At 39.1% G+C, this 26,155-nt stretch overlaps 3 protein-coding genes across 7 annotated transcripts in view; 1 reads left to right on the top strand and 2 right to left on the bottom strand.

Annotated features, from left to right (window-relative positions):
• Nucleotides 1-216: 216 nt before the first annotated feature.
• Nucleotides 217-4,809, bottom strand: LOC113571671 (deoxynucleotidyltransferase terminal-interacting protein 1). 3 transcript variants are annotated; one of them, XM_027000748.3, is made up of 13 exons: nucleotides 4,387-4,807; nucleotides 3,731-3,801; nucleotides 3,523-3,619; nucleotides 3,340-3,438; nucleotides 3,187-3,252; nucleotides 2,524-2,580; nucleotides 2,339-2,400; nucleotides 2,208-2,253; nucleotides 2,046-2,104; nucleotides 1,686-1,746; nucleotides 1,483-1,554; nucleotides 1,348-1,403; nucleotides 217-987 (listed from the first exon to the last, which is right to left on the bottom strand). In XM_027000748.3, the coding sequence occupies exons 1-13, from the start codon at nucleotides 4,459-4,461 to the stop codon at nucleotides 879-881; spliced, it is 930 nt and encodes a 309-aa protein (XP_026856549.1). In that variant the 5' UTR covers nucleotides 4,462-4,807; the 3' UTR covers nucleotides 217-878. The 3 variants fall into 3 exon arrangements, with proteins under 3 accessions (XP_026856549.1, XP_026856550.1, XP_081574183.1); XM_027000749.3 differs by having other exon boundaries at nucleotides 4,399-4,807; XM_081718057.1 differs by lacking the exon at nucleotides 1,483-1,554 and having other exon boundaries at nucleotides 4,387-4,809.
• A 379-nt stretch (nucleotides 4,810-5,188) lies between these two features.
• Nucleotides 5,189-17,295, bottom strand: pcif1 (phosphorylated CTD interacting factor 1). Of its 2 annotated transcripts, XR_014124574.1 has the most exons (17): nucleotides 17,209-17,295; nucleotides 15,895-16,037; nucleotides 15,508-15,632; nucleotides 14,115-14,252; nucleotides 13,828-13,967; nucleotides 13,561-13,715; nucleotides 11,832-11,979; nucleotides 11,638-11,721; nucleotides 11,439-11,538; nucleotides 11,196-11,358; nucleotides 10,548-10,723; nucleotides 10,220-10,306; nucleotides 9,950-10,134; nucleotides 9,768-9,861; nucleotides 9,437-9,612; nucleotides 7,277-8,036; nucleotides 5,189-7,129 (listed from the first exon to the last, which is right to left on the bottom strand). XR_014124574.1 is itself a non-coding variant. In XM_027000620.3 (16 exons), exons 2-16 carry the CDS (start codon nucleotides 16,016-16,018, stop codon nucleotides 7,754-7,756), a joined length of 2,178 nt encoding a protein of 725 aa, XP_026856421.2. In that variant the 5' UTR covers nucleotides 16,019-16,037; nucleotides 17,209-17,295; the 3' UTR covers nucleotides 5,189-7,753. The 2 variants fall into 2 exon arrangements, 1 of the variants encoding a protein (XP_026856421.2); XM_027000620.3 differs by having other exon boundaries at nucleotides 5,189-8,036.
• The window catches only part of pltp (phospholipid transfer protein), a 10,049-nt gene continuing 647 nt past the window's right edge, over nucleotides 16,754-26,155 (top strand). The window contains exons 1-14 of one of the 2 annotated variants that reach the window (XM_027000622.3): nucleotides 16,754-16,857; nucleotides 21,594-21,720; nucleotides 21,813-21,912; nucleotides 22,436-22,561; nucleotides 23,959-24,114; nucleotides 24,313-24,376; nucleotides 24,473-24,536; nucleotides 24,635-24,726; nucleotides 25,004-25,180; nucleotides 25,264-25,323; nucleotides 25,442-25,606; nucleotides 25,721-25,788; nucleotides 25,878-25,920; nucleotides 26,029-26,092. In XM_027000622.3, coding sequence (XP_026856423.1) covers nucleotides 21,609-21,720; nucleotides 21,813-21,912; nucleotides 22,436-22,561; nucleotides 23,959-24,114; nucleotides 24,313-24,376; nucleotides 24,473-24,536; nucleotides 24,635-24,726; nucleotides 25,004-25,180; nucleotides 25,264-25,323; nucleotides 25,442-25,606; nucleotides 25,721-25,788; nucleotides 25,878-25,920; nucleotides 26,029-26,092 — 1,291 coding nt within the window. In that variant the 5' untranslated portion in view covers nucleotides 16,754-16,857; nucleotides 21,594-21,608. Of the gene's footprint in view, nucleotides 16,858-18,818; nucleotides 18,929-21,593; nucleotides 21,721-21,812; nucleotides 21,913-22,435; nucleotides 22,562-23,958; nucleotides 24,115-24,312; nucleotides 24,377-24,472; nucleotides 24,537-24,634; nucleotides 24,727-25,003; nucleotides 25,181-25,263; nucleotides 25,324-25,441; nucleotides 25,607-25,720; nucleotides 25,789-25,877; nucleotides 25,921-26,028; nucleotides 26,093-26,155 lie in introns of those variants that run through there. The other variant, XM_027000621.3, reaches the window with a different exon arrangement.

The raw sequence follows: 26,155 nt of genomic DNA, 5'->3' as shown, positions 1-26,155 counted from the left end.
CCTTCATGTGGGTGTGCTTAGAACCGTTGAATGCGTCACAGGAGTACATGTAAAGTGTAGGGGTAATAAAAACATGTAGCTAATTATTTGCTATCACTTAATTACTAAATTTATTTATACATTTTTTTTCTGTTATACTGTAAAAGCTTTATTTTCATACATTTAAAATAACTTACAATATTTTTCCTCAATTTAATACAAATGACTAAAGTCATGTAAAATATTTCTAATTTGTCACCTAAAAGTTTAATCTTTATTACAAAAAGATTCCAGTGAGTTACTGTGCATGGCAATGGACAACACTGTTGCAGCCAGAGTAGACAATAACTTTGCTTTTTTGAGTATTACACAGTAAATACAAGGTGAGAACAGGAAATTCTAAACAAAAGAAAGAAGCCCCTAAGTTTTCAAAAAGTATTTTGTTAAGAAAACAAATTAAAAGCAAACAAAACAAGAACATCAAACTTAAATCTGCTTCAGTCTAGTATTATCTCTATAAATTCTGGTTTATGAAGAACAAAAAGGTTTCCAGCTTGATTGTAAGGCCAGAGTCTATTGTGCTTGTGTAAAAAACATCATCATCAAAAGCAAAACAACAACAGCAACAACAACAAAACATAAATCAAAATAATGGAAATTAGACTGTGGTTCTTCTAGACATCAACATGTGTGCATGGTCCAGTCATGTCTGGCTGAATCACATTAGGAATTGTATCCATCAAATGTTTCAGAGTAACAATAACTTAGGATCCTCTCCTAGAATAATAAAATTATGCTTTTAAAAAATAAATCATAGGACTATAGTTACTGAACCTGGATCAACACTTCTCAACTCAAGTTTGATTTTGCCCACTCTACTCATCTTTCCTCCTGTCTTGCTACTCCTTTTCTGATCTCTGGGCCTCCATTGCCTTCTGCATCTTCTCCACCATCCAACCTGGCACCACAAATGGCTTCAGCTCATCCATCCTCAAGTCAGGACAGTCTCTAGGAATTTAGAAATAACAAATATGACATTAATTGTTATTGTCTGTGCATGGGCCCATTCCTCATGGTTCAGCCATGACAAGGGCATGTTGCTAGAAAACAGAAGCTTGGACTTGGTACAGTTCAAGTTCTGGAGAAAGAAATGCTTGGATTCATGTAACTTTATTGGATTAGTTATCATTGAAGTAACTGTAAAGCAAAAAACATGCATTAAATAAGCATTCAGAGTGTCACATGTTCAATCACTTAACTGATAATATTGTTTAATTGTAGAGCATTAGTGTCAGGAATCAGGTAGGCAATTTAACCTGAAATTTAAAGCAGGGGCAAGGGTCAAGTAATTATTTAGCATTTACTTACTTGTATTCTTCACTTATGGCAAGGTCTTGGACATCCTCTTCAATAAGTAGATATGCCTGACAATTGCAGATCATAGAACAACAAATTAAACCACCAAGTTTCTATTCGTGTACCACACACACCAAACATCCTTACCATCTTTCCACCTGTGGCCCTCATGTGCTGCCTCTCCGCAAGCCAGTGCTTGTCCTGAGCATCGGCAGCATACTAACACACACACACACACACACACACACACACACACACACACACACACACACACACACACACACACACACACTTAACAATTCCTGCTTTCTGCTATGAACACCATCTATGAGCAAAGAAATCCACAATACCTTGAAGAGGTCTGCATGTTTAATGTAGATCCTTCCCCTGGTGCCACCCATCCCCAAAGCCCTGACAATAAACTCACAATTAGGGTTTTTCCTTTTGGTATATACAACAAATAGTGAGTTTATTAACCCAAGATATGCAAATAAGCATAATGAAGCATTTGAATCACATTGTTTCTAAAGAGCAGATGCTAGTCTCCATATATCTTAAAATAATGTCAACAGCACCTGTTATAGCATGTGTTCATCCATGAACTGACTCCAAGGATTGTAGACAAGGCTGCTTATTCCTCATTTAATTTTAAACAGTTAGTCCTTATCGTATAAAAACATAGCAAAGCAGTTCAACAAATGAAACCTTACTTGTTGGCTCTGGAGCCTAAAACAAATGTGCTTTTTTCGTTCAACCGGGATGGATCCCACTGCAAGAAAGAGAAACAGATTAGTCCAAGTTTTGCATTCAATCTCTGATTAAGAGATTATTATTATATAATATAATTGGGTGGGGGGAGAAAATGTCTTTACCTTTGGTCCTTCTCGCTTTATGGGTTCAGATGTCTTAGGCTTTACCCTGCATAGAAGAGTTTCAGTGCTTTAAACTCAACTTAATCATGCATAATACGTGAGAAATCAGAAGGGCCATCTACAATACTTACGGAGTGCTGTATTGTATAGGTCTATCATATTGCATGACTGGGCCAGGTGGACGGCCCTTCCTCTGAACGCAGGTGAAAAGCATACATGTCAGTAAAAACAAACATGTTTTAAAATAATAATCATCCTATTACAATTAGCTGCTACTGATTAGTTGAGTACAACGAAGCTATATTTAATGACCTACCTTTTTTGGGATTGGGCTTCCTCTTTGGTTGGAGTCATCTTCCATCTGACGTGAACGCTGCAAAGTGGATGGAAACTTTTACTTACAAGAGCTCATAGGCTCAGCAGGTGGAATCCCACATCCTATTAACTGTCAGTACTGTCTAAGGCTTAATTATACAGAGGGAAAATAACTCATTGTAATTTTTCTGACTGATTTTGCAAATGCAACTTAAATTGTGAATGTGTCCATTAAGTTAAAGTCCAGGTGTTTATCTGTCCACATTTATATGTCCATGTCTTCTTGATAATCTTAATATTGTGTAATTATCATTTACATTTACAGCATTTATCTGACGCTTTTCTCCAAAGCAACTTACAATTATGACTGAGTGCAACTTGAGCAATAAAGGCCTTGTTCAGGGGCCAAACAGGGGCAACTTGGCAGTGGTAAGGCTTGAACCAGCAACCTTCCGATTAAAAATCAAGTACCTTAACCACTGAGATACCACTGCCATTCAACTCCTCCCTTCAGGGAACTGAATGTTGGAACATGCAATATCAATGAAATTGATTAATCACTGATACCTATTAAAACCATTAATATTTGCTCCAGGACAATCACAATTAGTGAAATTGGGGCACTAGCAACAGTTCTGTTACAAAAGCACTCTGCAAGCCTTACCTTTACTAAGTGGTCAAAAACAGGTCTTTGGGTGATTTTCTCAGTATCGGGAAAGAGCTGTTTTGCCTAGACAAAGACAATTTCATCTGCTTAACTAAAAATCGTTCGCCTCCTCTGTCAATCTCAGTTGTCTGAGTCATGTATATTCCTTACATGATCCAAGCAGTTACGACAAGCCTCTTTAATGAGTTGATCTGTGTGAACATCTTCACCCACATTCTCTTTCACATTGCTGGCTGCTTTCTCAAAAAACTGAGCAGAGAAGAAAACCAGCCAGAATAAGTACTTTATCCTCATGGATATAAAAAGAGATGGACAATTTACTTGTTTATTCACCTTCATATATTTTCTGAAGACCGCCATAATGTCCTCATTGAAACTAGGCTGAAGAACTGTCCGTAGGAGGTCCATGGAGATCACAGGATCTGTATAACTAGCAGTACCACGAAGATTACTGATGAATTTAACCAGTTGGCAGAACATATATACAACTAGCACTGGGATACACAGGAACTTAAAGAGCTGAAATCATGTTCTCAGTTACCTGACAGTCATCTGTGAGCGTCTACCCCGGCGGTGAACTTGTCTATGCTTAATCATGATATTCCAGGGGTTCTAGCATACAAAAAATAAGCACCTAATGAACTCAGTATATGTAAATAAACACATTATGGCACACCATTATTCATGTATAAAAAGATAGATCAAAACATTTATAATCAAACTACCAAAACTAGTTTATTGAAAAAACATTTTCCTGCCCAGTTATACTAACAATGTCTACTGACATTAAAATAACGTTTTTTGAACACTAGTAGGCTATATGAACTGATTTTCGTATGGGAAACCAGTCTGTTCACATGCATTTCCACTCTGTTCAGGAAGTAAATGTGGCTAAGTGACAGCTCGCGCTTCTGCTAAACACAAACACCACCCGTGATATCCTTCACAACGCATTCGTGGAAACTTCAGGAACCACGTCAAGTGATAGCTTGAAAATTAAACCATCTTAACAGAACAACGAAAAGTGAGAATAATTTAGAAATACTTGTACAAATGCAACATTTCCACAGACAGTTCTTCTATACACTATTTTAGCTGACTTGAAACTAGCAACTCGGGGAAGATAGGCATCAAGCTAGCTACAGAAATTAGTCATCACTTCACGCAGCCTGCACGTCGCCCACAAGTGTGATTCACCATGGACTGGACCTGCTGATCTGAGACGTCTTGTTGGAGCCAGTCTCTGCGCCCATCAGTTCTATGTGCACCCATTGTAGCAAATCGTAATGCCTTAACTTCAGTAAAACAAGAAGCTAATTATTTAGGCGATCCAAGTATTATCCCGATTTAGATCAGTCAGACGTGCCAACTATCTTAGCTAGCTAGGTTAGCCAGCTTAACAACGAACGAAGGCAATTTGTTTAACTAGACTTTTTAAGCTAATAAGTTATTACATTGTACAATTCTAATAATCCATTTATCATAAACTTAGAAAGCTATTAAAATTTGACAGTCAATAGAGTAAAGATAATCAGCTGGCTACACGAAAATAATTTATCTTCATCGAACGAGTCCAAAATTCTCAAGTCTGGTAAAATGACTTCAATAGACTTCCGTTGGCTCGCCGGGGTTTCAAAATAAAAGCGTGTTGATTGCTGCCCATGCGCAGAACTATCATGGGCGCGCAAAGACGATAAGGTTGTTTGTACCAATTCCTACGCCATTACAGTTGTGGCATTAACAACGGGTTAAGTAATTTAAAAACACCACCACCACCACCACCACACATTGGAGGACCATTACATGCAATTTTTGTAATATTTAACATTACTTGGAAGGATACTATAAGATTTTGAAGGGACCATTTCATAGGAAGTGCTTTTTGGGCTAATCATATAAAACCTGGCATGCCCTTTACTTTCTCTTTGTATTTCAAACACGTAATGTACACAAGAAACAGACAAATGTCGTATACGGGGAAAAACACAATTAAAGGGTATATGGTTTCAATATAGTTTACTGAGAGCAAAACCGACCCAGATGTAATCTTCATATTGATTCAAAAGATGAGAAATGTCACAACACTGATAATATACAGGAAGAGGAAACCAATGATTTGAGCACAATGATTATTTACATTCATTTTACCTTTGTCCAAAATATCAAAATTAGAGTAAGGGAAACATTCATGGTGCTAAAATAAAATTAAAATCCCTAATAATAATAATAAAAAAAGGTAAAAAAAAAAATGCAACTGACTATACAGGGTAAAATCAATCATAATACAAACAAATATATGCAGACCCATCGGAAAAACAAAGACTTATGACAAAGCCTACTGACTAATGCAATAATGATGCTCTCTACATGTAATTACTCTTGATTTTGAAAAACTGATCACACAGAGGAAATAAAACAAAATGGAACAAAGCAAAGAAGAAATACAAAAATAATGAGTCATTTTGCTGGTTACACTACGCATTACTGTCCTTACAGAGTTCTACTTTTACATACAAGATAAATTTCTCCTCTTTATCACTTTGGTTTAGTTTAAAATGACTTCTATTTTATAAATTGTATAATTCATAAACAGATTTGCTTAAAAAATGTCTAATTAAAACAAATAAAAAGCATGAAGAAAGACATGTACAATACTCTTTTCCCAAAAGCGCTCACAATTGTAGCAGAAAAAAACAAAAACAAAAAAACCCCTCATACTTCATAATGCTTTTCTGTACAATATCTACAGTTTTGCTGGTGACGATACACACCCCCGGAATGAAATATCCATCTGGTGTTAAATGCTCAAATGAGAAGGGGAATATAAATTACTTTTAGGGAGTTAGAGGTTAACAATGACAAGCCAGATTACATTCTGAACCCAGCCACCAGAATGCTGTACTAATTTAACAGCATGAACACGAGTTGTTCCCCAACCCTTTAACTTTGTCATTGTAATTAATTGCTTAAAAAAGAAAGATAAAAAAATAAGAGATATATACAGAGGGAGGTGAGAACATACAATACATAGAATATGATACTAGATATAAGCATTAGAATACCAAAACCCAACCACGTTAGTGTGTTACTAATTGCAACAAACAGCCAATTCTAACCGTAAATATAAAATTGGGTGAGGGTAAGATTTAGGATCAAGTTCCTTTTTTTCCCCTTTTCTTTGTTAATTTACATTCAATATGCTGCCCAGTGATCAGATTTAATCTCGTACTGGTGTAAACGAACAAATGCATATCTAACAGAAACGGGACTGAAAAACCAAGACATTTAGCAATTTGCTTTGAGAATGCTGTTTTCAATGACAAAATAAATTAGAAACCAGTTCTAAAACATGGATCAACTATTGCTGACATGCAATATCAACTTGAAAGTCTTCCTTTTCTAGGTTAAGCTATTGCTTGCTCCTTTAAGCCTAGTACATAAGAGGTAACCTCCATCAATATATGAACAAGAGATCACAAGTGTAAGCAAATTACCAGCTGCGCTGACAAATCTTAAACTGCAGCAAATTTTTTTTTTTTCAATGGATTCAGTTAACTGCAAGGCATGTGTGACTGTAGATTTTGCCTTTTTTCCCAAATGGAACTCATTTGGTCATCTATGACAAGATGATATGGCCAAAGGAGGAAAGACCTTACCAAAGCTATAGCAAGCATTTACTATACAGCTCCAAAAAGATACAAAACAGTGAAGCAATTTATTACCGACAAGTAAACATTGCCAATCAGACTTCTTATTATCCTCTGTGCATATTTTAGAAACAAAGGTATGAGTGGAACAACTAGTAGAAACAAATTTATAAACATTAAACCCTTTTCATCTAAAAACGAACTCAAAACAGACCTTGACTGCAGTTCTCTTCCCAACTTGTGCATTTCCATCTTGAAGAAGCCATACAGTTCTTTGTCCGAGAAAGGGATCACTGGAGATTGAAAGAGCATTTTGAAGAGCATCTACAGCACGTGAGCTCAGTGAGCTGGAGCTTGCACAGGTAATAACTATGTACAAGGCCTACAACTATTGTGTAATGTTTATCTTCTTTTAAATGCTTATAAACATAGCTGCCTACTTGCTGTTCCACCTCCCTTCTGTTGCAGTAGGAAGAAAAAAAAAAAAGATCAACACATCAATGCACAATTCTGGACTAGAATTCAGGGAGACATTTTGATCCCTCCTTAAATTCTGGAACTCAACATGACACAAACAGCTCTGCCAGGAAGCAAAGCACAAAATTAGAAAGGCCATAGAATTAAGGACTTAACTAGAATTAACATGTTTTATCAGATGGTAACGGCAACAACAGCAAAAGATAATTAGTGGCGAAACAATCGCTACATTGATAAAAAAAAAAAAAACACACCCAAAAACATTATTAACAAAAACCTAGAATAACTTTAAATAGTAGAGGCAGAGAAAAGTAAAGAACCATGATGCTCTCTCTCCCTCCCTCATTCTCTCTCACAAACCAGCTTAGCACACATTCAATTTCAGCTTTGTCTCAAAGCTGTCTTTGCCCTGCCCAACCACCCCCCCACCCCCCACACACTTATACGTTTGCCATTTCCGGCGCAGACTTGTCTACGGGACTGCTGCTGTCTCGGCCTCCTGAGGTGTCCAAGCTCGCTGAACGCTCATGACCTGGTTTGAAGTCTCTGTCACCGGCCACAGCACAGGAGGGCCCAGGGGAGGAGAGTGTGCGCCCAGAGATCTTATAGGCCACCAGGAGCTCCTGGATCCTTTCAGTAGTGGGCTCCCACTTGGCAAAGCCAGCGTCATTCTGCAGGAAGAGGACAGCTGTTCCGTGGATGGCTTTGTAGTACATCTCCTCTCTAAAGCATGACAGGAAAACACACACACACACACACACACACACACACACACACACACACACACACACACACACACACACACACACAAATCATGTTTTTTTCACAATGACAAAGCTCTGTTGAAATGCATATAAACTTAGACTTCAAGAAATAATAAATGGTACATAGCAAATAGCAGTAAGGTATTAAAAATCTTGACACCAAAATACAAGAAATTAATAATTAGTTTACCATGTCATTCAAACAAAAGTTTATTTCCCATTACAGTTAGCTCACCCTTTCACCCCTACATGAATTTTGTGGTACATGTTTATTCAAATTTAATTACATTTTTTATTTATTCATTCTTCAATTTCCTCACTGAATGGAAAATGCACAATTCTGTAATACAGCCTCCCCCTCCTTTCCACAGTAGCAGGTTTCATACTTTGTTTTCTAATGCTACTTGTTTGATAATGTAACCACCCCAGTCAGAATGGTTATATACCTGAACGAAATATAAAACTGTCAGATCCCATCCTACTCAATACCAATAAGACTATGGGAATAAAAGGTTGGCAGCTCAACTGTAAGAAATTACCTGAACATGACATGCCTTGAATTGCATATTGGGGAAGAAAAATTTTTATTGGCTGGATAATAAATTAACTTGTTTTTTTTTTCTCCCCATACTAAAACATGCTCATCTTAAGTGATACTATGAGGCCTGTTTGTTGCCTAAATGTAATAAAAATATTATTATTATGATGAGTAAAGATCAGATAATGAATCATCATTCCTCAGTAGGTTAAGGCAGAAACTGAGTGCCCAATTAGGCAAAAGTCCCAGCATGTATCCTGCCTGAAGTGTGAAGAGTCTGGACTTAATTCAGGGTTCCTAATGTTCTCTCAGCTGGGTTGAACACTGATGTGTTGAACAATGCACAAAAATAGCCATCTTGGAGTGGTGAACTAACAAATTTAGATCCCCCCCAATCTAATCAAGTTATCATGCTTCATGCTGAACGAGCCTGATTCTAGAGTATTGTCCTTATTTGGTTAATATAGCTGGACTGTGCTGAACTTTAATTGCTGGTTCCACTGCACAGGAGTGACAGTTTAGCCAAAGTATTATTTTTAAAAATCAATTGAATCAAGGTGACAACTTCTGTTGCTCTGACAGAAAATCTGACAGTACAGAGAATGGCTAGTATGAACATATTCAGAGTGTTTTGTGAAAAGCAATTAGCAAGCTTTTAGCAATAACTTCTAAGCTAGATCTACAGCTAGAATGGGACCTGGCCCAGATGTCAGACATTCACATTTTGTAAATTAATGAGAAAACTACACTCATTTAAAAAACAAAAACAAAAAAACCTAAAAAACCCCCACAACAAGCAGAAGGCATGGAGGGAGGCAGACCTTTTGCAGATATGCTGAGAGCCACTGCGGTACTCATGTTCGAAGGCAGGCACTGTCATCTGGTGCCTGCGGAAGCGACTGGCCTCCATCCGTGTCAGGGCTGGGGTTGGGGGGTCACGCCATTCTGGAACAAAGATGATGAAGGACAGAGGCTCGCTGGAGCGCTCTAGAAGCTCCTGGAGGAAGAGATGGGGTGTCCAATAGTGAGAGAAAGGAAAAAATTGACAGGCACAAAAAGAAATGATTATTTTTTTTACTGCACCGGTGTCTTGAACATACAAACAAATGTCTGAGAGGATCTGCGACATCATTAAAAAAAAGTGACACTTACTTCAAAGTGCATGACCATGGCATCCATGAGCTCCTCGCAGAAGGGAGGGTTGGCTTCGAAAGAACCACTGACAGGGGAGAAGCTCAGAAATGGCCTGAGAGAACAGTACAGACATCAGTCATTAACACTCAGAACGACAGTATTTTATGTGATGAAACCACTGAACATTTTTGCACACATACCCTCGAGAGCCGAAGAAACCATCAATGTCAGGAAAGGCAGAGCAAAACTGCTTGAAGTAGCAGTTGAGGGGGGAGGCGAAGCACTCAAAACTGACTCCAAACTGTTTGTTGAGGGCTTCAAACACTGGAACAGGCAGTGCCCCCTGTAGGCCAGTCCCCTCATTTACACCAGATCCAAACATTACCTACAATACAAAATCAAATTGAGAATTTATACAGAACATGGGCAGTCGAGAGATAAAACCTGATCTGTAAAAAAAACCTGTTTACCTGGTATCTTTTTATAAGGCACCACACACGTGACAGAAACTTCTCAAATCTTGGATCGTCAATACAGCTGTACCGATACAGCAGCTCCTGTTGATGGGGTAAAAGAACCGAACCCCCCCCCCCAAAAAAAACAAAAGCCATAATTTTGCTAGTACCTCAAATAAGTTTCAGATTGTTTTGCAAAATCACACACTCTCTCTCTCTCATTTTATATATATATATATATATTAAAAAAACATACACACACACAAACACATACAATTTACAAAGCACATCCCTAAATTGACAAATCTATGAAAGAATCCTACTAGTGTACTGAGAATCCTACCAGTTTATTGAAGTGTCCACGGTTGACCTTCACCATTTCTCCTTTATAGCGCAGGCAGGCGATGTCATTCTCAAAGTGCAGTTCAACACGCGGCTGGGGTGGGGATGGGATGGACAGTCGCACTGGGTAACAATACACCAACCGGTCCTGCACCTCTGGACTCTCCGCTCCATCCACTACAACAGGAATAGGTCAGTGAGCGGATAGCGAGTCATAGTGAAGAACCAAGAATTCTGCAGATATGGCTTTTGAGTAGTCTGTCTATGATAATGTACTTGTGAGGTAAGTGGTTTTGTTTGAGTCAGTGGTTTTGTGCTACACCCTTGAGAACTCTGGATAGTGAGGATTTTGAATTATAAACGTGCTGCAGTCTTACATGCACCGAGTCCCCACTGTATCTACTACCAACATCTTAAATGCGCCTGATCCAAAGACTATTTAATATTTTTACTATGTTGAAATGATTAAACAGTTCAGGATTTAGGCAGATTTGCCATAGTCAGGCTCAAGGTCTTCAAAATTAAGGCTGAATTTACTGTAAGCTGTTACATGTGAGACTAAAAGCCCCTTAGACCTAAAATAAGTTCTTGTTACATGCACTAGTGGTGCGAGCAGTCCTGTACGTTTTTCCTCACAGTTTGGCATTACCTGTGATGTTGCACTCTTTCAGCAGGTTGAGGTGGGCCTGGCGGATTCGCCGCACGTACTCTGTGGAGATGTGGTATATCTTAGAGCAGATCCCCTCCACGGAGTCCTTAGCGACAGCTGTCACGTGAGGGCCACACTGCTTGCGCAAGTGGTCCAGGCGGTCCTGTGGAAAGCCCAAAGCAGTCACCGTATGGTGTGGCTCAGCCAAACGGCAAAAGTGTGCATGTGTAGTTTGGAAAATACCATGTAGTCTTCTTTACTGGCCGAGTGGTCCCTCCTCAGCCAGTTCATCGTGTCTTCAACATTCCACTTCACAACCTTCCTACTATCAGGGGTGGCGTTTCTGTTCACATAAGAATGTAGCATTACTCCATGCACATTTCACCATTGGCATAAATATCAACATTTCATTAACACCTGGCACATATGTAGGAATGATCACCTGGAATCAATCATTTTCTTGGCTGCTTCTGCGTATTTGAATAAAAGCTTTCTGGCCTCCTCCTTGTATTTAATGCGTGACAGCCTAACAAAATCCAGACGAGAGTGATAAACAGTTAATTCTCGAAGGTCTGAAATAAGATAATACACACAGAGTGAAGGCTGCGATCTGCAGCTTTGGAACAGGCTTGCTACCTGATGGGGATATCGTTCATGACCTCTCGGAACATGGAGGGTGAGATGACGGGGTCGCACTCGCTGGGGAGCAGGGGGTCCACTCCTTTGTCCACAACCTTCCTCTCCAGCAGCCAGCGGTTGAACGACTCCCGTGGGGGCTCTATGCCTGGGGAATGTCGATTGACACCTCAGCAGGGAAGATGTTGGGAAACTCTAGAGTCTGAACTCTAGGTCACACATTTACATATGGTTGGTATGCACTGCAGCAATGGCAAGTACTTCCAAAAATCAAATGTAATTTTACTGTTATTCAAAAACTGTTTTATACAAACAAAAAATACACAAGGACTGTGGCTATAATATGAACCTGCCATTCCTGAAAAGAGGATTTATGTGGATTGTGAAGATGTAAATAATAGCCCCAAAGAACTGTTAAAACCAAGTGAGAAACTACAGAGGAGTGTCAAGTTTCTCAGTACTGACGCTAATGATTAAGATATGCTATGAACATTTATAAATGCTGTAAAACAATTATTTTTATAAAGCATTTGTTAAAAAAAATAAAAAAATAAAAAAATCAGAAAACCTACCCGTTAAAATAATCAGAGACAAATGGACAAATACAGAAACCTAGGCTGCTACTAGGCTGAACTAATGTGGATTATAGAAATTACCAGGTTAACACTGCCAACATACTAAATTACTAAATGTTTTTGGCACAAAAATGTTAAGGCTAGTAATCTGTGCATTGCACTGAAAAACCAGTAAAATGTACTGCAGGAACAACCGAGTATCCCTCCAAAATACAAAAGGAATGAGCCATGGCAGTGACTAAGGTTAATGTGCAAGACCCAGTGAAGGAACACAGGGCTATTTTTTGCCTTGCCTCTAAGCCCCAGAATCACACCTTTCATTTGGTGTGCGAGTTCCTTCGTGGAAGGAGTGATTCCAGGTTTGAGGTTCTAATCAGAGGAGAGGGCATTAGGGGAGCTGTCTGAGCTGACGGGCAGCCTGCGGAGCCACTAAAGTTACTGCCTGGAGAGGTCAGGTAGGACAAATGATGGCGTTTTCTCAATCTCTCCATTACTGGCCTGAAAATTGACGTCAGAGCCTTCCATCTCACGACTGACACCTTCACATCTTACTCCACACGTGTAAAAACAATGCCCAAGAAAAAAAACTGTTTTCCCCCTGGTTTTCCTCACAGTATACCTTGTTTATCACACAATGAACAGAAAGAGGATCTTAAACTGTACCAGAAGAGTGTATACATAATATTCTATTAATATAGAATGTATACATAATATTTACACCAGTCTTTTTGATAGTGAAGGGCACACATTTAATAATGGTTGGGTAATTGCTTGAGTGGAAGAGATGCAAGAAGTCAAGAGGGTGGTTTTAGAGGAGCTCCTTCCATCAATCTATAGTGATTTCTCATACACATTGATCATACATTTGTACCCACTTTCAACCCAGATTAACACTGTTGGGTCTGAGAGGGTATCCATTCCCTTTTCCAATGAAGATCTCTTTCGTTTCAACACACTACACACACTAACAGCATGCAGTCATTCCTGGCTAACTGCATGTCAATTGCTGAGCTAGTAAGGGAAAACACCTTTGTTCATTATCAGCCGAGGCATTCCTTTTAGCAGCTGTGTGGGCCGTCAGCTTGTCACTCAGACGTAGTCAGGGCCAGGTCCATACTCAGGCATTCCCAGGGGTGTGATCTGCGTGTACTTACCCTCGCGTTGGGAGCACAACTCATGGTAGTGCTGGCGGAGCTTGGTGGTAAGTTGGGCGCGCTGCAGCTCAATCTCGGGGTGGGGAGGGAGGTAGTCGAATGTGGTGCGTTCTTTTATCACGGCATTGGTCTGAACATCCAGGTCCCAATACACACTGCAAAATAAAGGCATGCCGGGGGGATGCTGACACCAGCGTAGAGAGGGAAGCTCCATCTAGTGGCCTGGTAAGGAAGTTGGATGTGTGTTAGATGAAGTAGCATACTCACACAGAAGGCCGGTAAGGGGCAGGCACAGGAGTTGTGGCTTGACCTTGTTTGTCTTCTGAGCTGGAGTTCCACGGCTTTGCTCCAGGTGTGTTGGGCGATATAGGGATTGTGGGGGTGGTTGGAGTTACAGGAATCTCAACCTGCAGAAGACCAAAATCAAAAGATCTTTTAAAAATGATGCTGACGTATATGTAAGAACTGCACCACTGCAAAATGAATCCATTCAGAACATCAAAACATATGATGAGGTAATAAAACAATGTTATTCCAGTTGGTGGGGGTCTGACCTTAGGCCTCTTGAAACTGTTAGGGCCCCCTTGAGAGGCCTCCTCTGAGGGGCCCCTCTTGCGCTGCCCATTGCCCAAGCTGCCATCACCTGCTCCCTCACCTGAGGCAGGAGCTGCGTTTAGGCCCAAAGGATCAGACTGAAACAAAAGCAGAGGCAAAATTAATCAGCACTGAAACAGAGCTCTAATACCAATGCTGACAAAGAAGAGAGAAAAGGCACCCACAAGATCATCAAAGCCTGTCGAGCTTTAGCAAAGCTTACAGGTGCTCTGTGTAAGAGTGTTAATTAGATACTCATTAACATTCATTCCTTTCAGATATTAAGCAAGACATTCCCCAACACATGTCTCTATGGCTCATTTCACTATTTCTGAATGAGCTTCAAAGTCACACCCAGGTCAACTTAATAATTGTTTAATCTCATGTGTGGCTCCTTTAATATGTTCCACACTGTACTAGGGATGTCCTGAGTGAGTATGTTCTGATATCGAGTCTCAATCTGATACTTATATTTTCCTAGATAATACTATTGCACAGTGCACACCTTTAAGTAAATTACAGTTAGTAGAAGCAATCCAATGTATATGCTTAACAATCATCCATTGCTATATGTTTGACAATCATCATATTTGTTGCACTGTGCCACAAAATGACATGGACCCATTACATTTATATTTTCCAAGTGTTCAACATCTCCATGACTGCTTGTTTTACACGCCCTGCTGTATGAGACCCACGGAACTGCCACGTGTGCAATACTGCACACTTTAAATCAAAAGTGGAGTCAATCTAGTGCGCCGTGAGACTAAGTAATGACATCAAAGAAACATAAGAACTCCAAATACCAGTGGTAAAGCTAACAGCAGTCACATCTGATAAAAGACCTAGTGTGTGGATGTGAACCTTGTTGTAAAGCATTGGTAGAGCAGTGTTTGAAATGCAGTGTCGAGTGTAGGACGTACTATGGCTCCAAAAGCTCCAAAAGACGATGAAAACCTGCATTTTCTACCACAGCAATAGGCTGGTCATCCAATGCAATGAATTCCATTACCTTCTACGTAAGCTTTTTAACCATGTAGCTGTCTGGAGAAAATTTCTCTCTTTTTTAAAATGTTACCTCTAGTGTGTGTTACTTTGGTGCATCCTTTTGCCTGGCTAACCTGAGTAAACTCACTGTATTCTGCCAAGTGTTTATTTTTTAGGTGGCATATCAAATTGGTAATATTGAACATATCTCTGTTACTACTACCTTTAGAAATGCTTGTATTGCTCACAAAGGATCAGGCTTAGGTTTATGCTCAATAAAGCCAATGCGATCAGTTAAAAAATGCCTTGATTGGACCCGATACCGATCTTTGAGATTGGATCGGGACATCCCTACTCTGTACTCACAATGACATCATGCTGTCCCAGGACTGGCATCTCCCACAGTGACTGGTTGGTGAAGCGGTTGAAGTAGTATGGCCGGTTCTCTCGCTTGCTCCAGCATTTTGCCCACCCAGCCTGAATCAGCTCATCTGAAAGAATTATCAAACATTTTGTTTTTGACTTTTTATTATTATTAAAATAATAGTTCACACCTTTGGATCACATTCAGTTTGAGAGGGCAACAAGAGATGTTCATATTTTGTGGCACAATACAACATAGAATGACATTACAATCAACTTTTCAGTGAAATGATATACTGTGCTATTATTACTAAATGTTTAGATGTGTGCATAAGAGATAGAGCGATAATATATATAATGAGCACGTTATTCATGTGAATATTTGCACACCTGGCAGCTCTTGAATTGGTTTACTAGTAGAGGGCGTTAAGGGGGAGCCCTGTGTAGAGGACCCGGTGGGCGACATGACCATTCCCGCGTCTCCCTTTACTGTTCTGTAGTTTTCACTCGTCATAGCTCCTCACCTGTCCTGTCTTAAAGAAAGAAAGAAAGAAATCACGAAATCTGTGCTTCACAAGGTAACTGGGACCAGGTTTTACTTTGTAAACAACTCTAAACGTTATGCAATATGCATTTTGAAATAAAAGAATGATTTTGGGAAAATCACGATCTTGAAGTCGAGCATTTTAAGAAATATTAGAACATGGACCACCCATTCATGCAATTACGACATTCCAGTGAAGCGCCAAAACACTTTATTCATGGGCGCTGTTCTAGCGCCTCAGCACAAGTAACCTACATCACTAATACTGTAGCTACTGTGCTGTAAAATTTAGCTAGCTAACGCTATTCCAGTTTTCAAGATTTGGTGTGCGTTGACGTGTTTAATTAATGCTTTGTGCTTAAAACTGTTCAGTTAATGGTATGTACCTAATCTAGCCAAGTGTACTATAACCTGACGTCTAAGAAGTGGCGTTTGCCCTGGAATGAAAACAACTCGTCAGTGATTAGCTTGCTAGCTCGTTAGCTAATTATGGAATTTTTTTCGGTAAGAGCGGTTCGAAATTCATGTCTTCCTAAACAGCTCGGGGGCATGAGTACAAGCATCAAACACCTAGATAGTACATGATCGATGATCTAAATCGGATGATTACGTTCACTGCTTTTAAAAGTAGTTAAGAGCACAAATGAGCGGTAGAAGGGCACGCATGCGCCTGCTATACCGCCCACCCCAGATCGAGCCGCCCGAAAACAAACACGGAGGAGGAGGGGAAAACGCCGGGTAGCTGCGCTACACAACAAAGGCAACAGCAGCATCAGCCAACCCTGGAGAGGGGATACGTGGAAAAAGAGGTAAAATAGAAACAGATACGGGACCATCGGGGATGAGTAATACATAAAATCGACAAGAATGGATTTGGGCATCGGTACACGTGCTTAAAAGGGAAAAGTGTGACATTTAAGCTCGGTCGAGCCTCGTCTATTACAAGCACAATTTTAGGCGCGCACTTTGGATCAGGGAAATACCAGACAAGATGGCGCGCGCTCTCCGGTCCAAGCCACTGCGCTCCCTGTACGAAATATTGTTTATTTATTCCGTGCATTACGCAGACATGCAAAGTTTATATAAATATTATTGTGCCCTGTATATTCCGCCATATGTCTGTTGCTGTAATGTTCCTTTTAAATCGCTATATCCCTTACCTTGGTGAGGTTTGCTAGGAGCCTTCTATAGGCTTGGCTCTATTCAGTCCGGACCCGCCTCCGCCTCTCCCGCCCCACCGACTCCGCCATCTTGTATCGGGCACTCAGACCTGGGTAATGCGCAGGCGCTAATTTAGTTGTCTTCAAGTCAGCCACTTGTCAATGGACCGTGGCCATTTGCAGAAGGGCAAAACGGCAGAGACGTGTTTTGCTATATAACAGCTATATAACAGCTTTCTGAGTACAATTTCTTTTTCCATTTAACAAATTTTATTGTTGGTATAGGCTTTCAGATCCGACAGATCTGCTATGATTCTGAACAAGCTAATAGCTAGCCAGCTAAATGCGTGAGGTGTAGTTATGGGATAAAATAAAACTTGCTGCTTTTCTGTTTTACAATGTTATATGCTATCCGTCTTTTCATTTACGTGGACAGGCTCTTTACTCGTTTTTTAATCTATTGCATTTTAAAACACGTAGCGGTTAAGTTAAACCCATGTAACCCATCTTATTTTTTAGCCGTTTAATAACCCTCCCAATATCCGATACGTTATGTTCTAAATAAAGACTGTCATCTCTTTTCAGTTTGTTACCTTGCAAGTTAACCTAACAAAGAACACAGCAAGTTGTTTTTTGTTTTTAGTGCTGCTTTGCACATGTAGTTAGTTACCTCTTAAATCACTGAGATATAGACATGCAAGCCTGCACCACAGTGCTAGCTACATCAGGAATGGTTGTCTAAAATCAACTTGGCATCATGTGGAAATCTGGTATGGAATGCGGGAAACCGAAGCCAAGTTTAGAGGATTTACTCTGAAGACTGGCGTGTTACTCATCCGCCAGGAACAAAGCACGCAGGACATTACGAATGGGGTACAAATAAAGGCTTTATGTAACGCTTTCCAGAGATGGACTAATCTCTTAAACCAGAATAAACTAATGTGTACGCTCCAAATAGAAGCTACATTTAAAAGAAATTTGTGGAAACAAATTTTACTTTTCTTTGTTTACTTTGTTTTCTTTGTTTACTTGTTGTTAATGCATACATAATCTATAATGAAACATCTTTGGGCTCTGTGGTTTTCAAAAGTTAAGTTTAGTAATATAGCTGACAAGTGACATACGCTACTCTTATTGTAAATGGGCACCTAAGAAGCCTGAAGTAATTAAAGAGTGACTTTAAAAATTAAAGCGTAAGCTTTCATTTCTGTTATAGATAAAAATTAGCACTGCTTGAAAAAATGAAATACCGAGGCACAGTAAGTTGGCATATATATATATATATATATATATATATATATATATATATATATATATATATATAACATCTTGAAGGAGTACATACAAATTTTTAAAAATCTAAATTTGTGTTAGTTGTGTAATAATGTGTAAAAGGTAAAAAAATAAATGAATAAATTCCTAAATGTCAGTAAAACATTTTTTTTCTGCTTTCTTGAATACCACTTAGGAATAAATGCTAACATAGCATGTGTGTGTTTATGAGAAAAAAAAAATTACTGTCATTATTGCAACCACAAAGTCAGGCAAGTAAGGCAACACCCCTTTTCATGACATGCCCATATAAACTCTGACCGACATGAAAGGGAACAGAAAGAGAATAGTCTTAGAAAGAAGTAGAGAACCCACTGACCAAAGAGGCTCTCGCTCTAGTCTTCACCATCCAAAGCACTGGACATCAGTACAGCATTTTCACACTCTTGTAAGTATTGAACAGACTTGTGAAAGCCTTGGGAAATAACAGGGAAAACTGTTCGGTTGCGCAGATGCTGCACAAAATGTAAGGCAGTTTTTTAAATGATAGAAGAACTTTTCTATCTCAACAGTGGCATAAATGGACGTGAGTGAATTTGATCTTCTGTTGTTGGTTTTTGCATTTTAGTAATGACAAAAATATTTCTTAATAAAATGATTACTGCAGAATAAGATGCAGAAAAATTGTATAGACAGGATTGAGTGGTAGACCAACATTGTCTGTATCCTGCTCTTAGCTTTGAACAATATTTGGTCTTTTTTCCTAAAATGTTATTTGTTAAGCTATCTCAATTATCTGAGTATTAAGTACAGCTGTGAGCAGGAAAGATAATCTTCAAACAGCCTATATACAGGGATTCTCTGTGAAATTAGCTGTTTTTTAAAAATATAAACCTAATGTTGAATCTAATTAAACATAAAACATCCCAGAGGCATGAATATTTTTCCTGCACATATTCCTATGAATGAAGAGATGATGCATTGAAACAATACAACTAAATTTGCGTGCAAGCTTTTAGATGTTTGGCAGCAATGAGTCATATTTCAGACTGCTTTTTCAAAAAAAGAAAAATCTGATTTTCATAGCTTATTTAATATTACACAGATAAGTTGCTGTTGGTTTCCAAGATGAAAAATTCAATATTTACCATGTTTAATTAAATTAAGAGTCTGCTTCTTTATCTCTTTCTTAACTTTGAATAACCAGCTTCCTTTTCTGCCCCAAGGGTATTACAGGGCATTGACCCTAAAAAGAGCCACACTTGTTTGTGAACTGCAGTACCCCCTGCGACTCTTTCACTGCAAACACTTTCGCTCACAGTGAAGCATCTTAGATGTAAATAATTAGAGTGAGGATGTGATTCACAATTATGTGGCAGCACTGGATCTGAAAAGAACAGAATGAACACCAGCCTTTTACAACAGAGGACTGGGATGTTTTGAGATCAGCCAGGCAAGCTGAATCTCAAAGTTCCAGGAATATTATGTATAGCTGGAAATTCTATGTGGATTCACCCTCATTGTACCACTGCACGTAGGTGCGTTATGTATGGCAAAGGCCACACTTCATGTCCTGAAAGATCTTTCCTGGATTTCCAAGTTTGCATGTAGTATTGCAATTGTTAAAAGCTCTGGCCTGCTAAAAGTTTCTAAGAAAAGGGGAGCAGAATTTGTGCAACTTCTATTCACAAGAGCCTTTTCTCTTAAGTGACATTAGGTCAGAGACCTTAGGGTCAAGGACCTTGCAAAACCTATTGTGGGACTCTTTGTTTTTGGCTCTTCTCGTTCAAATTGGTGTATTTGGGTGAGGGCAGACAGCTGCCCTGGTACACTGTGCACACATATACACAAAGTCATGTGACAGTCATAGTGGATGTCTCTAGATTTATTTTGCAGGCTTACTGAAGTGAGGGATGTGTGGTAATGTGGAAAACACAACAAGCTCATCTTTTTTTTGTAGGTAAGCTGATGGAACCGCAAGTGTATGAGGTTATTTACCTTCAGGGCAGTTTGAAAGAACTCGTTTTCTCCTGCCTTTCATTGACCATTGAAGGGTTACTATAGCAATCTGTGCTGCCCCTGGTGCTCATTCAGACAAAGAGACAAACAGCTTTTCCCCTGCATTATAAAAAAATGCACGCACACACACTCACATACCATCTCCACATATGCATGCAGCTACTGAAAGAGAGAGAACAGACTGAACACCTTTAGAATACTCGTCTCAGGTCCAACTTCAAAGGCAAGTGAAAGTGTTATAATGAAGTAGAGTTTTTTTGGAGCTGTCTACCCATTTCTTTCTTTACTCTGCACCAGTGGAATGCTGCGGTGCAATGCACAGAAATAGAATGGCAAGTTTCCCTTGAACTGCAAAGGATAGAGGGATGGAACACACCCACACACACCCACACATACACATACACATGTATATATAATTTTAATTTTTATAAATATATATATATTAAACTAAAGGCTGACAGAAGTGAATGTTTGGTATGATGTAGTCACTTGCAATCAGACGGATCTAGGATATGGAGGCACTGATTGTGTATTTTTTGGACATTTTTTGGACATCTGGACATTTTTTTCAGTCCCTCTTTGAATTACTCTCACCAAATGTTGTGTTTGGATAGGGAATTAACTGTGCTTCTTTGGTTATTGTTGCAGCTGATTTAGTCAGCATTATGGGATAAATAAATAGTGTGTGTGGTACTGCATCCAAGTATGGAACTAAGCAATCAGTAAATCATGAAATGTACACTGTGAACCCTGGAAGGGTGTTCAAGTGGGTTTGCAGGATGCTCTTAACAGAACAAATGTCAAATATGTTATTGTTTGGTATACAATTGTCCTTGGATACGATTGTCATTGTTGAATAATATAATGTAATACATCTGAATTTTTTATTCAAGTTTTTTGTTTATGTGAAGTACTTTATTTTGTGAAATTAGAATATAATGTGTGAAATTCTTCCAACAGTGGAATTCAGACTTTTGTTAATTTATCTTTTGGCTACAGTTTGAATGGCACCTTCTGATTTTTTAAGAACAGCCCAACATGATTCCTGTTCTTTAATCTCAATCTGCTCTGTTACCCATTTTGTTTTTTCAAAGGTCCACTGAGGCAACATGGAGCTTTTTGGAAGAGCCATCATCATCTTTCTTCTCCCACTAGTGGCAAATATGACAGAAATTCCTCCTGGGTGTAAAATTCGTATCACTTCCAGAGGCCTGGATATGTGTAAAATATTATATAATAATACTTAAATAATATTATTAGATTATAGCTATGGCCATAAATACTCAAACCTATGGCTTTTTGTGCTTTTTCAGTGAAGCATGAAACGCAGAAGTTTGTGGAGGAGGAACTGGGAAACATCACTATGCCAGAGATGCATGGCAAGGAAGGAAGCTTCCAGTATTCCATTACAGAGTTAGTGGGAGCTACCTCTATCAACCACAGACACAACTAACCAGTGTCAGGCTGTCTATATTTAGTGTTCTTTTTTGTTATCCTAGCAAAATGAAGGCTGTTACATTGATTTCCAAATTCAGTACAAATACACAACATCAAAGACTTTCAATTGTAAAATGATGTATATCACTGTGAACTTGGCAAAAATAAAAAAAAGGGCAAAATTCAATGTGACTAGAATTTATTGGTTAACAAGCAAGTCAATTACTAACCTAATGTACTGAAATCAGGTATAATAAATCATGTAAAATAATGGAGTTTGTCAGTAACTGCTTTACAATGTAGGAATTACCTTTAGAATTGGAAAGAGGGGCCAAGTTCACTACTGGTAAAGACTGCAAGTGAGGTTTGTGGTCAATAGCCTTATAGGTGCCAAAGTGCTGGACTGAGTTTGCTGGTCTGAGTTTGTCTGCAGTGGCTGCAGATCAGATTTGAGAGGAACCCCATAGTCCTAAATCAATGTGTTTTAACCACATCACAGTGTGAATATAGCAGAGCTGAACCTGATTGCAGACCTGAGTTTCCAGCCTACATCTGGACTGCTCTTTGAGGTACAGAACTCATCCATCGCCCTCAACTTCCAGAGACGAATCCTCTACTGGTTCTTGTAAGTTTGTGAAGTTGAATTTGCTTCTGTTCAATAGACACCCATCAGGTGTCCTCTCTTACCGATGTTAAAAAAATGTATTAGCTGACTCTTGTCACTAGGAAACCATTCTCCTGCTTGGATGGTCTAGTCTGTCGTTTAACATGAGCCATGTTGCAAGATGACTGAATACACTCACAGCATACATGAAGTGGAAGACCTAATTTATCACCAAAATGAAGCAGAGGTTTGTGTGCCAAAGCTCAGTTTCACACAAGCTGAATGAAATCTACACCTCTGAAAACACTTCATTTTAATTCTCTAGTCACTACCCTAACATAAATACAATATATTTTGTCCTTTGCACATGTGTTTTCCAAATATCATTGGAGCATGCAAATAATGAGGTCATTAAAGAGTCAAACATTAAACTTGCATGTAAGCTAAAACGACTAGGCATTGAATTGACGACATAGAATTATCAACCTCTCCTGTTATTGTACATTTTCTTTATTGTACTTTTTTTAAATGTAGATTTTTGTCTGGACAGCTTCAGTTTAGCTTACAGTTGTGTGTTAGCTGTCTTAAATAAATTATCTAGCTTGAGATATTTTGTAGGTGCTGTCAGCTATGATGCAGTCAGCTAGCTAATGTTCATCTGATAATCAGTGGCACATGAGAGACTGTTCCCGTCTGTCTGTTTTGACAAGCCCTACAAGATGCTTGCACCAAGACTATGCAGTTCAATGTGACCAAACTGAAAGTTTGTTTTCACCCCTTTTATTAATCCTCTGGTCACCCTTCATGAAAACTGACAAATCACAGAAGGACATGACAGCCTTTCAAATAAGTTACTGATGTCATTTAAATGCACAGTGGATTTAGCTTGTGCGTAGCAGTAATCAGATTTTGGCTATTTAGCAATCTTGTAATTCAGAGGATCCAGTAACGTTTGGGAGCAAAATTGATCAGTTTTTAAACATTTTTATTTCTCACAGGGTGTGATGAGGTGATTTTCGAAAACGTCATTTATGTTTTCCATAGATAAAAATAGTTTAGACCCAGAGCTCCTAATATGGGCATGATGTGAATTAGGATGACTCATAACTTCTCTGGTCTATGAAAATTTTGTCTGTAACCTATAACATAGCCATGACTTTGCCCCTATTGGAATAACAGAACCTATCTCTTTTTCTGTTTGTAATGCAGAATCTTTCACTTCAGTTCTGGTCCACACAATGATTTTAATTTAAAACATTCTTGACTCATTTGGTGGGCCACATGAGAACCATAAGCGGGCCTATCCAACCTGTGGACCACATATATATGACACCCCTGCTATAGTCCACTGTCAGTGGGTTGCTGATAGTTGAAACTGAGCAGAATGCATTATAAGGGGTGTCTCTTCTCTCCCTTAGCTATGATGAGGGTGCCATCAATGCCTCTGCAGATGGGGTTAACATCCACACCACCCTCCATCTTACAAAAGATGTGGTGGGCCGTCTCAAGATAGCCAACGTCAGCTGTGACGCCTCCATTGCCAAGATGAAGGCCAAGTTTGGAGGAACCTTTGGGTACTGGACCTCATGCATAAACAACTAGACATTGATCCATCATTTCTCCAGACTCTCAGATCGTCTTGATGGTGTTCATTTTCAACTATCCTATAGGCCTATGTGGTGATTGCATGTGTAAAACAGTAAAGGTTAGACAGCATTCCAATAAAATATATATATATATATATATATATTTGAATGCTTCGATGTTCACAGGAGGGTTTATGACTTTATTGCCACTTTTCTGACTACTGGAATGCGCTTCGTCCTAAATCAGAAGGTTTGTTTCTCAGCCAGAGCTCATGTCTTTATCCTCTAGTCATGTTGTTGTTATTAACACAATGTAATATTTACAGAGCATGTGCATATGTTTTAGATTTGTCCTTCACTGAAACATGCTGCGCTAGTGTTGGTCAACCAACTACTGGAGACCATTCCAGGTCAGACTTTGGCTGGTTTTATATGCAAGTATTTGTCACATACTGAATCTCTGAATGGTTGTGCATTTTTCCTAAGATGTTTGCTTTTGTTTGTGCAGTGCGTACAGAGGTGGATAAATATGTGGGCATTGATTATTCACTCCTGAGTGACCCTGTGGTTACCGGCTCTAGTCTTGATATGCATTTCAAGGTGTGTGGTTGTTCACCAGTGACAAAAGCTTGGTAAAACAAAAAAGTTAGTTTATTTATTACACTAATTTTTTCTTCTGTCTAATACTCTTTAGATTTTACATGGAAGGAATGTAAACTTAATTTTAGTGTGGTAGTATTTTCAGTAGAAAAGCTAAATGGTATAGTTCAGAGTAACTGGCAAGAACAGTATTCTACAAGTAGTCTATATGAGTATGTTCTTGATTGGTGCAGTGTTCAGTTGATTTTTCCTTAAAACTGTTTCTGTTTACCTGCAGGGCATGTTCTATGATCTACACAATGAGAATGATACTCTGGTGAATGATGCAGTGAATCTTGTAGTGAGAGAGTATGACCGTATGATCTATCTGGCTCTCTCCGAATACTTCTTTGATACTGGACTCTACTCATATTTCAAAGGAGGTGTTTTCAGGATGCACGTAGCAAATGAGCGAGTAAGATGCCATACAAACTTTTTCCCCCATTTATAGTCAGTAAAAGAGCAGAGAATAATTAACTCTTGTTTAAATGTATTTAGATGCCAAAGGACTTGGAGATGCTTCTCAGGACCACCTATTTTGGAGCCATCATGATGTTGGTGAGAACTATGCATTTCTGAGTTCCTGATGAGTTTAACACCTATATAAGATCTGATGAGTGTTTGTACTGTGTTTGTACTTGCTTTCTATTTGTTTTTGTTTCATACCGTTTTCCAGAACCCAGCTCTGATGGATGCTCCGATCTCTCTAGAGCTGGAGGTGACCTCTGCCCCCAAATCTACCATCAAGACCTCAGGGGCCACTGTGGCTGTTCACTCTGGTGTCCGAGTACTGGTACTTCCCCCAGGAAAGGCACCTGTCCAACTAAGCAGTATGACCATGGTAAGAACATACTATGATTCACTTGTGCCAAGATTAGTGCACTTCAACCACATATTCAGAGAAGCTTCTATCATTGACAAAGCAGTCTGATAAAATATTTTGCTGTACTGGTAGGAGTCTAAATTTATTGCCAAGGTATCCATGAAGGGGAAGAGACTGGCTATCCATCTGGATCTGAGAAGGTGCATACTTAAACATAAAATTCCTTTTTCTCACCTCTCCTGCATATTCAGTTATAGCTATGGATATTGTGCTTATTTTCTGTCTCCAGGTTTAAAATTTTCTCGACCCAATCTGCTTTAGAATCACTAGCGGTAAGCCCTTTTTTTTCTCCAGTGGACCATCAATATATTGCTTTATGTGAACTTCAAAAACTAATAGAAAAAGAGTTGAGGAATTGTTTATTGGATAAATCTTTCTAGCTGATTCCACTGCAAGCACCAATAAAGACTCTGCTGCAAATCACTGTGGTGCCCCTAATCAACAGTAAGTGACCCTCAGTGACTATTTCTGTGTTTAAATGCAATGTTGAATTTTTTATTGTGGTCT

Source organism: Electrophorus electricus, chromosome 7 (genome assembly GCF_041902795.1).
Source record: "Electrophorus electricus isolate QZ-2024a chromosome 7, ASM4190279v1, whole genome shotgun sequence".
Taxonomy (NCBI): Eukaryota; Metazoa; Chordata; class Actinopteri; order Gymnotiformes; family Gymnotidae; genus Electrophorus; species Electrophorus electricus.
This window is presented reverse-complemented; position numbering and strand designations above follow the sequence as displayed.

What these genes read in the sequence shown, in the direction of transcription:
- pcif1 (XM_027000620.3), bottom strand. Translation starts at nt 16,018, where the DNA reads ATGACGAGTGAAAACTACAGAACAGTAAAGGGAGACGCGGGAATGGTC. An exon ending in GTGGACACTTCAATAAACTG is followed by an intron (nt 10,307 to 10,547) that starts GTAGGATTCTCA and finishes CCCCATCAACAG; the next exon opens with GAGCTGCTGTATCGGTACAG. An exon ending in GCCTTATAAAAAGATACCAG is followed by an intron (nt 10,135 to 10,219) that starts GTAAACAGGTTT and finishes TTTGTATTGTAG; the next exon opens with GTAATGTTTGGATCTGGTGT.
- LOC113571671 (XM_027000748.3), bottom strand. Translation starts at nt 4,461, where the DNA reads ATGGGTGCACATAGAACTGATGGGCGCAGAGACTGGCTCCAACAAGAC. An exon ending in CCTATACAATACAGCACTCC is followed by an intron (nt 2,254 to 2,338) that starts GTAAGTATTGTA and finishes TCTTCTATGCAG; the next exon opens with GGTAAAGCCTAAGACATCTG. An exon ending in GCCATAAGTGAAGAATACAA is followed by an intron (nt 988 to 1,347) that starts GTAAGTAAATGC and finishes CTAAATTCCTAG; the next exon opens with AGACTGTCCTGACTTGAGGA.